General features: G+C 39.3%; 1 protein-coding gene across 2 annotated transcripts in view; it reads right to left on the bottom strand.

Annotated features, from left to right (window-relative positions):
- Positions 1–10,465: 10,465 nt before the first annotated feature.
- The window catches only part of KLHL8 (kelch-like family member 8), a 30,430-nt gene continuing 26,754 nt past the window's right edge, over positions 10,466–14,141 (bottom strand). For both annotated transcript variants that reach the window (XM_005874088.2, XM_014545961.1), the window contains 2 exons: positions 11,588–11,789; positions 10,466–11,135 (listed from right to left, as the gene is read on the bottom strand). In XM_005874088.2, coding sequence (XP_005874150.1) covers positions 11,012–11,135; positions 11,588–11,789 — 326 coding nt within the window. In that variant the 3' untranslated portion in view covers positions 10,466–11,011. The remainder of the gene's footprint in view (positions 11,136–11,587; positions 11,790–14,141) is intronic.

The raw sequence follows: 14,141 nt of genomic DNA, 5'->3' as shown, positions 1-14,141 counted from the left end.
AGCCATCAGCCCCTCACCCAGGCTGGCCAGGCACCCAAGTGGGACCCCCACCCTGATCCGGGACACCTTTCAGGGCAAACCCGCCGGCCCCCACCCGTGCACCAGGCCTCTATCCTATGTAGTAAAAGGGTAATATGCAAACTGACCTTAACAGCAGAAAGACTGGGAATGACTGGTCACTATGACACACACTGACCACCAGGGGGCAGACGCTCAATGCAGGAGCTGCCCTCTGGTGGTCAGTCGCTCTCACAGCGGGGAGCTCTGCTCAGCCACAAGCCAGGCTGATGGCTGCCAGTACAGCGGTGGTGGTGGGAGCCTCTCCTGCCTCCTCAGCAGTGCTAAGGATGTCCGACTGCAGCTTAGGTCTGCTCCTTGCTGGCAAGTGGGCATCCCCCAAGGGCTGCCGGGCTGCCAGAGGAATGTCTGATTGCCAGCTTAGGCCCAATCCCCCAGGGAGCAGGCCTAATCCAGCAAGTGGTCACCTCTGAGGGGTCCCAGACTGCGAGAGGGCACAGGCTGGGCTGAGGGACCCCCTACCCCCGAGTGCACAAATTTTTGTGCACCGGGCCTCTAGTTATATATAAGCTGGAACCTGAGCAGGAGTGGTAGGTAAACAGAAGCGCCATGGTTGCTCTGAGAACAACGCCGTTACAGCACTGGACCCACAGTGAAGGCAAGGAGTCAAACCTGAGCACCTGAATGAGGCCAGAAGGGCTGAAATGTCCCAGGGGCAGTTGCTGGCCTGCAGAAGCACGTGCAGGACCTCTCACAGGGAACACGTCCACCTTAGAACCTCTGGGTTCCCACAGGTGCCACTAAGTATGAGTTTACAAAATAAAATCACCAAGCTCAGGGAAAACATTCAGAGGCGATACATAGATTTAGATGCCCAAAGACAAGATACTGGATTTATCAGCCACTGGATATAAAGTATAATGAATATGCCCAAAGAATGAAGGAGATACAAACAAAAAGAATTAAGAATAGGAATCTATCAAATGACCAACCTTATCTAAAAGAAAATGAAATAGGACTTTTGGAAATGAAAAACAGTAAATGAAATAGAAATTTCAATGATTTAACAGCAGATTACACATAAATGAAGTGAAATTTAGTAAATAGATCAAGTCCCAGAAAAAGAGAACAAAAGTAATGTTCAAAGAGTCCATGGCAGAAAATTTCAGAGCAGAAAACATTACAAATATAAGAAGTACAATGTATACCAGCAGGATAAATACAAAGACACATCTAGATGGCCTCACAGTGAAACCACAGATCAGAACAGGCAAGGAGATAAAAGCAGCAGAGAGAAAAAGGAAATCATCCCAGAGATAGCAGCTGAATTGAAATACAAAGGAAATGGTGACAATGAAATAATTTCAAAATATTGAGAGAAAACTAACTAGAACTAGTTAAACTATCAAGTAAATTTATCAAGAATAACAGTAAATGCTGTGGTCTCAAAATATGCTGAGTAAACATTAAAAGCATTCTTACCATGCACATGAAGATAATTATGAAATGATAAATGAGTTAATTAACTTGATTGTAATAATCAGTTCACAAAGTATTCATGTCAAATCATCACATTGTACACTTTAAACATATACAGTTTTATCAATTATACTTTCATAAAGCTGAAAAAATTTTAAATATAAAAAAGAATGACAGTAACACAAGGACATTTTCAGATATAAATGTAACTCACCATATTACCAGATCAAAGTAGAAAAACCATGTTTACCTCAAGATGAAAAAAAGCATTTTATAAAATTCAACCCCTATAATAAAAGCCTAGCAAACTAAAAACAGAAGGAAATGTCCTTGCCCTGATTAAGAGTAGCAAAACCTCATAAGATTCAATATTGCATAGCTGTCGCTCTAGATAATCTATATGTTAAGTGTGAATCTATTTGGTGTGTATTTTTTAAAAATCTCCTGAAGTTACTCTTTCCTCAAAGAAATTGATAAACTAATTCTAATATTTAAAGAAAGAGCAAAGAATCAAGATCACTCCTTAAGAAAAATAAGGAGGGAAGACTTGCTCTTTCAGGTTTCAAGACCTTTAATCACGTTATAGCAATTAATTACCCCTTCGTTAGACAAATTGACCAATGGAACAGAACAGAAAGTCCCCAAACAGATGTTTACTTGTGTGGAAATTGGCTATCTAGGTAAGTCCCTGAGGAAAGGATGAATTAGTCACTAAATAGTAGGAATAAAATTGATTTATCTATATAATTAAATTATATTTTTCCTATCTCACACTTACACCAATCAATTCCAGGTGGACTAAAGACTTATATGACTTTCTGACATTTTTTGTGTCTCTGTGTTTTATTGAATAACATACAGCTCATTGAGATATCACAAAATAAGCACTGTATAATCCCCACCCATCGAAGAAAAAAATGTTACCTGCTTCCGGCAGAAGCACTCTGATTCCTAACCAGTCCTTTCTCTCCTCCCCAAAGTTAACCATCTCCAAAATGTTCTAATATATTGGATTAGTTTTGTTCATTTTATAAGCTTTGTATAAATTGATTCACTCATAAGGTACTACTTGTATTTCTGGGTTATTTTGCTCAATATTACATTTGTGAGGTTCCTCCATATTTTGTGTAGCAATACTTCATGTTCCTGGTTGCATAGTATTTAACAATCTATACTAATAAGAGGGTAATATGCTAATTAGACCGGACATCCTTCCAGATGTCCTTCTGGACAAAAGCCATAGTGGCGGGGGCCTAGGCAGAATTGGTTAGGGGCAACCAGGCCGGCAGGGGAGGGCAGTTAGGGGCAACCAGGCAGGCAGGCAGGCGAGTGGTTAGGAGCCAGCGGTCCCGGATTGCAAGAGGGATGTCCGACTGCCGGTTTAGGCCCGATCCCCAAGATCGGGCCTAAACCGGCAGTCAGTCATCCCCTGAGGGGTCCCAGATTGGAGAGGGTGCAGGCTGGGCTGAGGGACCCCCCCCCAGGCATGAATTTTGTGCACTGGGCCTCTAGTTTTTTATATTGAGAGAAATCTGAGTTAGTACTATGATTGGTGCATAGGTGCATGCATTGCTATTGAGTATATACTGAGATAAGAATTGCTGGAGCACAGATTCTATTTATGACTTTCTGACTTTTAGAAGAGACGGTAAGAAATTTCTTAAGACAAAAAAAGAATTACATTTGAATATGTTAAAATTAACTTTTCTTAAAAAAAAAAGATAATCAACAAGCCACAAACTGGACAAAGATATGTGCAATAAAAATAAATGGAAATATTAGTATATTATAATGAAGAACTCAAGTATATACAAAAAAAAGAAAAAAACAAACAACAGAAAAATGGACAAAAGACATCAAGAAGTATTTCACAAAAGAAACAGGAGTAATAATCATGGAAATATGTTCAACCACTAAGGGAAAAACAAGTTAAAACCACAATAAAATATCACTTTATACCTACCAGATTGGCAAGAATCAGGTCTACAATAGCAAGTAAATGATAAAACATTGTAAACTGGCACACCATTTTGGAAAATCTTTGCATTACTTATAAAACTGATATAAAGCTGACCAGGCACATAAACCAACTCTACTTCTAGGTATATACTCTAAAAAAACTCTTGCACATATGAAATATGAATGTTTCATATGTTTTTGCTTTCATAAAAGCAAAAAGGAAAACTATATGCAACATAAATTGAAGCTTTACCCCTAAGCGACACTTACACTAGCATCGCCCTCATCTCCTCCCAGCTGCCATCAAGATCATCTACCAGGACCTCATCAGTCAAAAGAGATGTTCTTCCATATCTACCGGATCTGGGTCATTACACGTGGGCTGTGCCTGGAGGTGGAGGAGATGGTCAGTAGGACAGAGGGTAACATTGATGACGGTCATTGGTGGAAATGCCTCCACCGAAGGCCCCAAGGACGAAGGTACCGAAAGCACAGTCATCACTGGTGTTGATATTGTCATGAACCATCATTTGCAGGAAACCAGCTTCACAAAAGCAGCGAACAGGAAGCACATCAAAGATGACACGAAATCAAAGGGAAACGTAAAGAACAGAAACAGCAAGAGCAAAGCCTCTCATGCTTTCCATCCACACACCAGGGCACCACAAACGGGACGGGTGGGGTCTTGAGCTCTTCATTTATTTTTGCCTGAAGCAGAGGCATTGTTTTTAAGGAAAAAGATGCCATGTAGGTTGTCTAAAAATAAAATCATATGAACTAATTTGAGAGAATGCCTCTCAGTTTAATACATTACTTAAATGTATCCTGTATAGTGTTCCTGGAGAAACTCGAACCTGGTTATACACCACTACAATAAAGCATAAGACAGTCTTCAGATAACTTCTACAATGAAAACTACTGCTGGGACTGGAATATCAAAAAACAAGGACCAAAAGTCTGAATTCTGGGTTGAAGTGAAGGAAAAGACCACGTTCCAAGCAGAGCCAACATTCGAAGTGGATTCCTTAGACATTCCATCACCTACAAATGGAAGTAGTTAACTGGGAGAGATTTCCAAAGAATAGAGAGAGACTAATACAGTTGGGGGGTGGGGGTTACAAAAATGAATCTGTTGAATAAAAAGATCAAATTATGTAAGACTATATAACGGTATACTATCTTTTAAAAAGCTCACCAACAAAAGTAAACATTAGGCTGCTTAGGGATATACGTACAAAAACAAAAGGAAAATGCAAAGGAATGATTGATTCGGGATATTTACCTCTCAGGGAGAAGGGTAGGCTGGGAATTGGAATTGAGAAGGAACACTTAATGTAGTGTCAATCCTAAAAGAAATGTTCTCTCACTTAGGGAGTGGGTATACAGGGTTTTTTTAGTATACTTGATAACTTCCATGTTGCATATATTTTTATATATGTACCAAATATACATATAGAAAGACAATGACAGTGGCTACCAGAGGCAGATGTAGGGAGTGGGTGAAATGGGTGAAAGAAGTAAAATGTACAGCACTGGGACTGCAGTTAATAATACATTATATGTTTGAAGGTTGCTATGGGTGGTGATGGAGGTTTAATTAGACTTATTGCTGTGATCACTTCACAATATACACATATATTGAAACATTACACTGTATACCTGAAACTAATATAATGTTATATATCAGTAACATCTCAATAAAAGTGACCAAAAAAAGAAGAAATACAGTGACCAGAAATACTTTTATACTGTTAAGAAGAAACTGTGAAAACAAAGAAACTGTGAAAAAGAAAGCCATCTTCCCTTAAATGTATATATATACTACATTGTGAAAAAAGGGGTAGTTGGTCCTCGGCTGGTATGGCTCAGTGGTTGAGCATCGACCTAGGAACCAAGAGGTCACCGGTTCAATTCCCAGTCAGAGCACATACCTGGGTTGTGGTCTTGACCCCCCAGTAGGGGACGTGCAGGAGACAGCTGAATCTCTCTCATCAATGTTTCTATCTTTCTATCCCTCTCTCTAAAAATCACTAAAAACATATTTTCAGCCATAAATTGATTAGTCAACCACTGATTAGTTGTGGATTTTTAACTACTCAACATCTTTGAATCTATTTTTTAACTGTAAAATGCAGAATTATTGTGAGATTAAGTAACGTTATAATATTTAAAACGTTATTATAAAGAGACTGGTACAGACTACACACTTAAAAATTATACTTATTAATACTTCCCATGACTATTATTTAAGTGTAAGAAATCCCTTATATTCTTCTTCTTTTATTTTTAGTAATCCCTTATATTCTAAAGAATTTGTTCAGGTAGAGTGAATTTAGGCTCAACCATTAAGATAATGGTATAGTGATTTGTTAAAAAATCACTAAGACACTCAACAAAAACCACCAGAATTTTTACATTCAAATAAGGTTTCCCCTCAAAGAAGCTATATACTTCCTTCTTTGAAGTTTCTATTGCTCAGGGTAATTTTAGTAATCTTCCACTAAAACTGTTTAAAAAAATAATTTTTCCCAGGGGAGGAAAACATTCTTTGAGGATAGATTTCACCTGTGATAAGCATAAAATATTTTGAACCAAGTCTGATAAATAAAGTACACATCGCAATAATCAAGTTAAAACCCTGCTCAAAATTAACATAGGACTATCATGAGACCAGTTCTCTTAGATGACTTACGAATGGACTCTTCAGGCTATTTTTTCAAAGAGGAGTTTCAGAAAAGTTTTTAGCAACGGCACATAGCTAAAAAACAAAACAAAACAAAGCAACAAAATTATAGCTTCACAAGGTTACTAGTCAGAAGGGCAACGTTATCTTAATACATAAAGAATCTCATTTCTATATAGTACAAGTCTGCAACTGTGGAGAGAATTGCTTAATCAGTCACTAGGGTTAGTGAAACCACTTACATCAGTTACCTTAAACTTTTGTAAGGGTAACAAAAATCTTCCTATTTTCAGTTAAACAGAGAGGTCCTTTTATGAGAAAAATATTACAGCCAACCTACTAAATTGATTTGTATTTGAGAGATGGAGAATAATTACACCATCCTATGTAGTAAAACCCTAATATGCAAATTGACCGGACAGCGGAACGACCAATCACTATGACACACACTAACCACCAGGGGGCAGACAGTCAACATGGGAGCTACCCCCTGGTGGTCAGTGCGCTCCCACAGGGGGAGCACTGCTTAACCAGAAGCCAGGCTCACAGCTGGCCAGCGCAGGGGCGGTGGCGGGAGCCTCTCCCACCTCCGCTGCAGGCAGGTGGTAAGGAGCGGGTGGGTCCTGGACTGCGAGAGCCCTGGACTGCAAGAGGGATGTCTGACTGCCGGCCTAGGCCTGAGGGGGATTAGACCTAAGCTGGCAGGCGGACATCCCCCAAGGGGGTGCAGGCTGGGCTGAGGGACCTCCACCCCCCAGTGCACAAATTTTGTGTACTGGGCCTCTAGTTTTTTATGAGATTCTATAAAAGGAATCAAACAATGAGAAGCAAAGTTATATCGACCTTATAGAAAGTTATATTCATAATAGATACATGCAATATATTTAATCCATAAATAACACTGATATGACTCCAACTATTTTATCTCACTACTTTATAGTGTATATAATTTATTATTTTTATTTGCTCTGGAGTATTGCCGCACAAATTTTTATATGGTTTTAAGAAAATACTAAATTGAAGGTTTTTTTCTGTTAATCCTCACCCAAGGATATTTTTTTCTATTGATTTTTAGAGAGAATGGAAGGGAGTGAGGGTGGGGGAGAGATAAAGAGACAGAGAGAGATAGATATCGATGTGAGAGACATATCGATTGGTTGTCTCTTGCATTCACCATGACTGGGGCCGAGGATTGAACCTGAAACCCAAGTATGGGCCCTTGACTGGAAATCGAACCCAAGACCCTTTTGTACATGGACCGGCGCTCTTAACACTGAGCCACACTGGCCAGAGCTTATAAGTTTTATTGCCACTTACAACTCCACATAAAGGGGGGAAAAAGAGACAGAGCCAGTGACATCCCAATAATAATTATTTAAAAGTCTGATGAGAAATCACAGAAAACATTCTTAACTGATAATACATGAATTAGATTCTAAATGCAGTCTCTACCATATAACAAATAGCAAACAAAAGAACAAAAAAAAATTTTCACATTTACCATTTGTAAGAGTAGTTTATGCAGCTTCAACCTCTATTTACTAAGCATTTAACAGCATTTTAAGTTCAAAATACATTTGGGAACTAAAACAATGAATAATACTCCTTAGAGGGAATACAAAATTTATTCAAACATTTAAAAAATAGTTACACAGAATAGAGTGAATTTAGTCAAAAACAATATCAAGTAATTTGTTCTTAAAGTGGCAGTGCAATATAGTAAAGCAGTGGTTTTAATGACTAGAAACATATCTTGAAGAAATAATATGCAAATTTTCACTGTTTTCCATTTACAATTTCAAAATTTAGCTCTATTTTATATCACTTTTTGGTAGGCGCTATTAACATCTGAGGTTAAAGTAACAGGCCTCATAATTAAGGAGTCACCTTTGAATATTTCATCTCTTTATACCTATGAATATAATCATCTTTCAACTCCATGATTCCTTCAGCCTGATCCTCACTTCATATCTCAAAGATTTGTGTTTAATTAAAGAGACTGTGTATGTTGATTCCACTATTTATTTTTTCGTACAATGGTCAGGTCCTTCAAGGCTATGCTGACTGCCACACACAATGGAACAGACAGCCACATGTCCCCCGCACTTCACCTGACTTCTCTCATGAATAGTTCATATTTTATGGCTAGCTGGGGTACCAACTTAGTATGTTAGGTGACTACTGTTAAATAAAAAACAGAATTGGAAATGTAACATCTTTGTGTTCCTTATTCTCTAAACATATGACAAAGGTAGAATTGTTCGAGAAAAAAACATTTGAAATAATCTTAGGAATAAGATCAAATCCCCTTCACCACAAAAGAAACAAAACCAACATACCAGTAACCATAGCTAGACAATCCACAAAACCAACTACAAGAACTACAAGAACACCATTATATGAGAAATGCCGTGGAAGTCAGGTTTTGAGATAGTAAGTGCTGTAGAGTTCAACATTTGGGGGACTGAATGAAATATGGTTCTCTCTATATATAAAAGCTTAAGTGACCGTTTTGACTGGTCACTATGATATGCACTGAACATCAGGGGGCAGAAGCTCAATGCAGGAGCTGCTCCCTGGTGGTCAGTGTGCTCCCACAGCCAACCTCCTATGGCCCAGGCCGGCCAACCTCCCACGGTCCCTCTCCCTGGCCACCTGGCGATCCTGACTGGGCAAGATGGCCCTGATCGACAGCCGCCTGGCTGAGGAACCCCACCCGTGCACGAATTCGTGCACCGGGCCTCTAGTAGTTGTATAAGAGAACACTGGTTCAGATCCAGCAATGACATGTGAACTTGCCCATAGACTGATAGGAAAAAACAGAATAATTTGGGAACTTTTAAATCTGCTTCATGAAAGACTTCTTCTGCTAGCCTGTGTCCTCTTACAATTTTTTCTTTTTTTGGGGGGGGTGGGGGGCGCGTTCATTATACCCAATAGGCAATGGCTTTGTTATGTGGCTTTTTGATCTACTGCACTGACAAGCCCAGGTTGCCATTTTTTTAAAATCTTCACCCGAAGACATTTTTCCATTGATTTTTCAGAGAGAGTAAAAAGGATGGGGGAGGGGGGAGGGTAGAGAGAGAGAGAAGCATCAAAGTGAGAGAGACACATCAACCAGGGCTGGGAGCAAACCCATAACCCAGATATGTGCCCTTGACCAGGAATTGAACCCGTGACCCTTTGGTCTGCAGGCGGACACTCTAACCAGCTAGGGCCAGGTTGCCTTTTAATGAGGACCGACAGAGCTACTAGGCAATGAACTTCAGGGCTGGCTAGATGGGGTTAGGGTTCTTACTGCCCTGCTTCCTTGTGAACCAGATGACTGATCAGCAGTGAATTATACTGAATTCTAAGGCATGACTTTAGGAGATCCTAGAAGAAAAGTACCAAACTGCATTCAAATAAAAAATATTCCTCATATATATTTATAAAAATATATACATATAATGAATAGGCCATTTTACAATTCTGGTTTAAACCATGAAGACCTGTTAAATTAGTAGGTGTAAGAATATCCTGGCTCAAATTAATGTACAGAAATATTTCCAATTAAAGTTAAATAAATATACCGAAGGAAATTAAATAAAACAGAAAAAAAATGTAGTTTCAATCTTTCTCTGTTTTTAACCAACAATATCTTTTATTGGTAATGATGGACTTGAACTAATCAGTTAACTACTGTCTATATAGGATATATATAAAAATGCATTCATTTTCTGATAATAAATTAATCCAGATTCTGTACAGTTACAAACACCAGGATGGTGGCAAATAGCAAAATAGAAAGTTCAAAATCAAATGATTAAATCAAAAAAGAGTGTTGAACATATTCTCAGGCTCCCTCATTGGGGAGTCACATAGCGGTGCCATTCTTTCTTAAGGTCTATTGACTGGGCACTAGAATAACATCAACTCGAAAGCCTTCCTCTAGTATTTACTCTGGTTCAATTTTTGCTTATTATGAAGAAATTTCTTTTTTTGTATGAGATGAAAAAATAAAAGTATACATTCATTCAGATGGAATCAGTTCACTAGGTCTTTGGTGTCCTAACAATTCAAACTGAAATTAAGATCTTACAATACTCCTATAAGCTTTGAGCCAAGTGGCATGCAGAGATCAAACATTTGTTTCTACTTCTGTAAATATTCAAAAAAATTGAGAAATCAACACCCAGAAAAAAGCAAGGCATAAATTCATCAGCACCGAGTAGAACTGCTCTTCAAAAGGTCTCTTCCAGGACTTGTATGCATGCATATAAGCCAAACCAATGGACATGGACAACAGGGGGATGAGAACATGAGTGTGTGTGTGTGTGTGTGGGGGGGGGGTTAATGGGGGGGGTAAGGAAACATTTGTAATACCTTAACTAATAAAGAATTTAAAAAAAAAAAAAAAGGTCTCTTCCGTGTCCTGATGTCCTGGTGTTGATGAACAGAGTCTAATCTCCCCTCTAGGAAAAGCCCACTGCCTAAGGTTAATACCTTTAGGCCAAAAAAAAAAACTCAGCAAATGACTTACATTTTGATTTGTCCACACTTTTTTAAATAGGGATTTCAACATTTGGCACTACTTTAAACATTTTTCAGGGAAGGTATGGTTTCAGGTTAGAATGTCTTTCTTCCCTGCTCAAAAACTGGTAAGAATTCAGTCATAGTTTACCATCTCTAAGTGGGAAGTATCAAATTTAACGTTATTACTAATAATTCTTTAGCTACTATCCCAAAAGTTGCACTTCGTCACAATACAACAGTTTACATTTCATTAAGACTCTAGCAGTAGTTAAAACTGTTCAAAGAGGGTCATACAAAATCCTGGTCATTTTTCCTGACTATCAGATATGATGAAATTGTTGATGACTGGAACTCAAATCACATGCAGTCAACCACATTATTGGATCCATGACCTACATCTCGAATTTGGCTAGTTAAACAGGCACACACAGCTACACCTGCTCCAGCTCTGCAATGAGACACAGATCCAACAAGCTCCCACCTGAAATGAGAGAAGAGAAAGAATGTTATTTTTTTTAAAAAAATACATTTTTATTGATTTTAGAGAGGAAGAAAGAAGGAGAGATAGAAACATCAATGATGACAGAGAATCATTGATTGGCTGCCTCCTGCGCACCCCCCACTTGGGATCAAGCCCACAACCCAGGCATGTGCCCTTGACCAGAACTGAACCCGGGATCCTTCAGTCCGCAGGTCAATGCTCTATCCACTGAGCCAAACTGGCTAGGGCGAAAGAATGTTATCTTAAAAGAAAGCATGATTTACTTTATTCAAAACTGCCTATCATGGGACTGGTTTTGAAAGACACCAAGCTTCCTAAGGGAGACAAGATATCCCAAATGCTTTATATTAACCCCATGTGGCAGCATTTTAGCACCATGAAGTAATCAGTTACTGGAAGATCCCATTGAAGTGTAGAGAAAACAAAGTTACCTATTCAGCACTGGATCAAATGCTTCCACTGTATTTAAGTATGCATTGCCATTATGACCACCAACTGCAAAGATTTTGCCCATCACTGTTGCGATCCCCACTCCACCCCTGGGAGTGGTAAGTGCTGCTACATAATCCCACTTGTTGCTTCGAGGGTCATACCGCTCAACCGAACTCAGAGGAGAATTATCATCAAAACCACCTATATGAAGGAAAAAATTTTAAAAGCATTAAATTTCATAGAAATTACTGCTAAGTCTTAATTCAATAGCTTCTACAAAACAAATCTTTTAAAAACATTTTAGGAAACAGAAAAAATCAGAAAAAAAATCATCTCAAAATCTATTACCACTCCCAACTTCTGTTAAGACATATTTTCTATAATTCATGATAAATGAAATTGTATTTTACCTTAATACTAGGATTCAAAATCTTAAAGTAAGAAAAACTGGAGTCCCTGTATCTAAGCAGAGAACATAAAAGCAAAAAAAACACACAGACATTTATATAATTTTCCCTTAGCTTCCTAGGGGCAAGCAAGACAGCACCGGGATTCCCTTCTGTGTGTACACATGTGCATTATATTTTGAATAGTAACAGGGCTTGAGAAGAGAATAAACTATACTAAGTCATTTGACTCATTTAGATATAAGTTAAAGTTTTCCAACTACTTAATACCATAATTGCCATAATAATTAGAGATGGTAAACTATGACTGAATTCTTACCAGTTTTTGCCCAAACTACATCTTCATGCTACATACTCTAGGTCAAGCATGTCAAACTCACAACCCACGGGCCGCATGCCTCATTTATTTGGCCTGTGTTAGCTTTTGAGTTTGGCATGTTTGCTATAGATCATTCTGACAATATTACTTATAATGTTTCTGAGGGTTAGACGAAGACTGTTATTTTAACAGTGCTCTTTCCTTAAAAATAAATGTGTCTCGCCCAGGTGGTGTATCTCAGTGGATTGAGCATTGACCCTTGGACCAAGAGGTCCTGGGTTTGATTCCTAGTGAGGATGCATGCCCGGGTTGCGGGCTCCATCCCCAGTAGGGGGGCATGCAGGAGGCAGATCAATTATTTGCTCTCAGCATTCATGTTTCTATCTCTCTCTCCCTCTTCCTTCCTCTCTGAAATAAAAATATATTTTTTAAAATAAAAATTTCAAAGCAGAGGAAAAGAGGATGCAATGATGCATGCAGTGACTAGCTCTCTGAACTCTTTTCTTCCTCTGTAGAGGAAGGGTTTACTAATCCTAATATAGCCACCTATTTATTGGGTAACTACAAAGTACCAGATTTGAGATGTTTAATATATATTGCCTCTAATTCTTAAAAAGAATTCTAAAAGATAGGCATTATTACTCCCATCTCTTGGCCCTTTAAAACCTTAGTACTGGAAGGGAGTAGACCAGAAGTAGCATCAATAATCACTTGGGAACTGTTAGAAATACAGAATCTGGGCCCCTCCTTTGCAGTCTAACAATATCTCCATACTATTCACATGCATATTAAAGTTTGAGAAAGCACTGTCCTATGGTTCCTTCCAACTCTACAATTCAGTAAGTCAAAAAGCAATTAAGAAGAAGCCAATACCTATTATGCATATGAAATAACTATTGGTTTGCTTAGTCAACATAATTCCCTTGGGATGAGAAAACATGTCTTAGATCTTTAAAGATTTTTGCAAAGCACATTCATTTAATTTGTGTCATTAGATGAAAAAAAATATATCTCATTTAAATGTAACTTCTTACTTTAGATATACTTGCTACTCCTAGTAAAAATATGGAGTTAGAAGTTTTAAACATGAATGAGGAAGATGTAAACAACAAACCATGAATGTGAATCCTAAGAATTCAAAAGTAAACCTTAGGACTGATTCCACTTGAACCTAAATGCAAATAATTTGTGTTATGTTGTTTTATAACACTACTAGATGCCCGGTTCATGAAATTCATGCATGGATAGGGTCCCTAGGCCTGGCTGGCAATCAGAGCCAATCAGGGCCTTCCGGCTGCTGGCCAGGGGCCTTCCTTTGTCCCCCGTGCCACCCCCTGGTGGTCAGCACACATCATAGCGAGTGATTGAACTCCCGGTCTCCCAGTCAAACTCCCGAGGGGACACTTTGCATATCAGCCTTTTACATACACACACACACACACACACACACACACACACACACACTAGAGGCCTGGCGCATGAAATTTGTGCATGGGTAGGGTCCTTAGGCCTGGCCTGCAATCAGGGCCCAGCTTCCCTAGCTGCTGGCAGCTGGCCCCGCCTCCTGCCGCTGATGCCAGTTGCCCTCTGTGTGTGGGACGATCAGGGCCCCACTCACCTGCACCCGCCTTGGCCTGGCGCTGCCCACATCCACCGCCACCCACCCCTGGTTCCCCATTCCCCATCAGACGATCGGAGCCTGCCAGCCAAGGGGAGGGACTGAGAGGTTGGCCTGCTGGCTCCCATCGGGTGCGGGGTCTGAAGGCTGGGGGCAGTCCTGTGTTGAGCATTTGCCCCCTGGTGGTCAGTGTGCGTCATAGTGACTGG

The sequence above is a fragment of the Myotis brandtii genome, unplaced genomic scaffold (assembly GCF_000412655.1).
Source record: "Myotis brandtii unplaced genomic scaffold, ASM41265v1 scaffold424, whole genome shotgun sequence".
Taxonomy (NCBI): domain Eukaryota; kingdom Metazoa; phylum Chordata; class Mammalia; order Chiroptera; family Vespertilionidae; genus Myotis; species Myotis brandtii.
The sequence above is the reverse complement of the archived record's forward strand: the minus strand, read 5'-3'. Positions and strand labels throughout refer to the sequence as shown.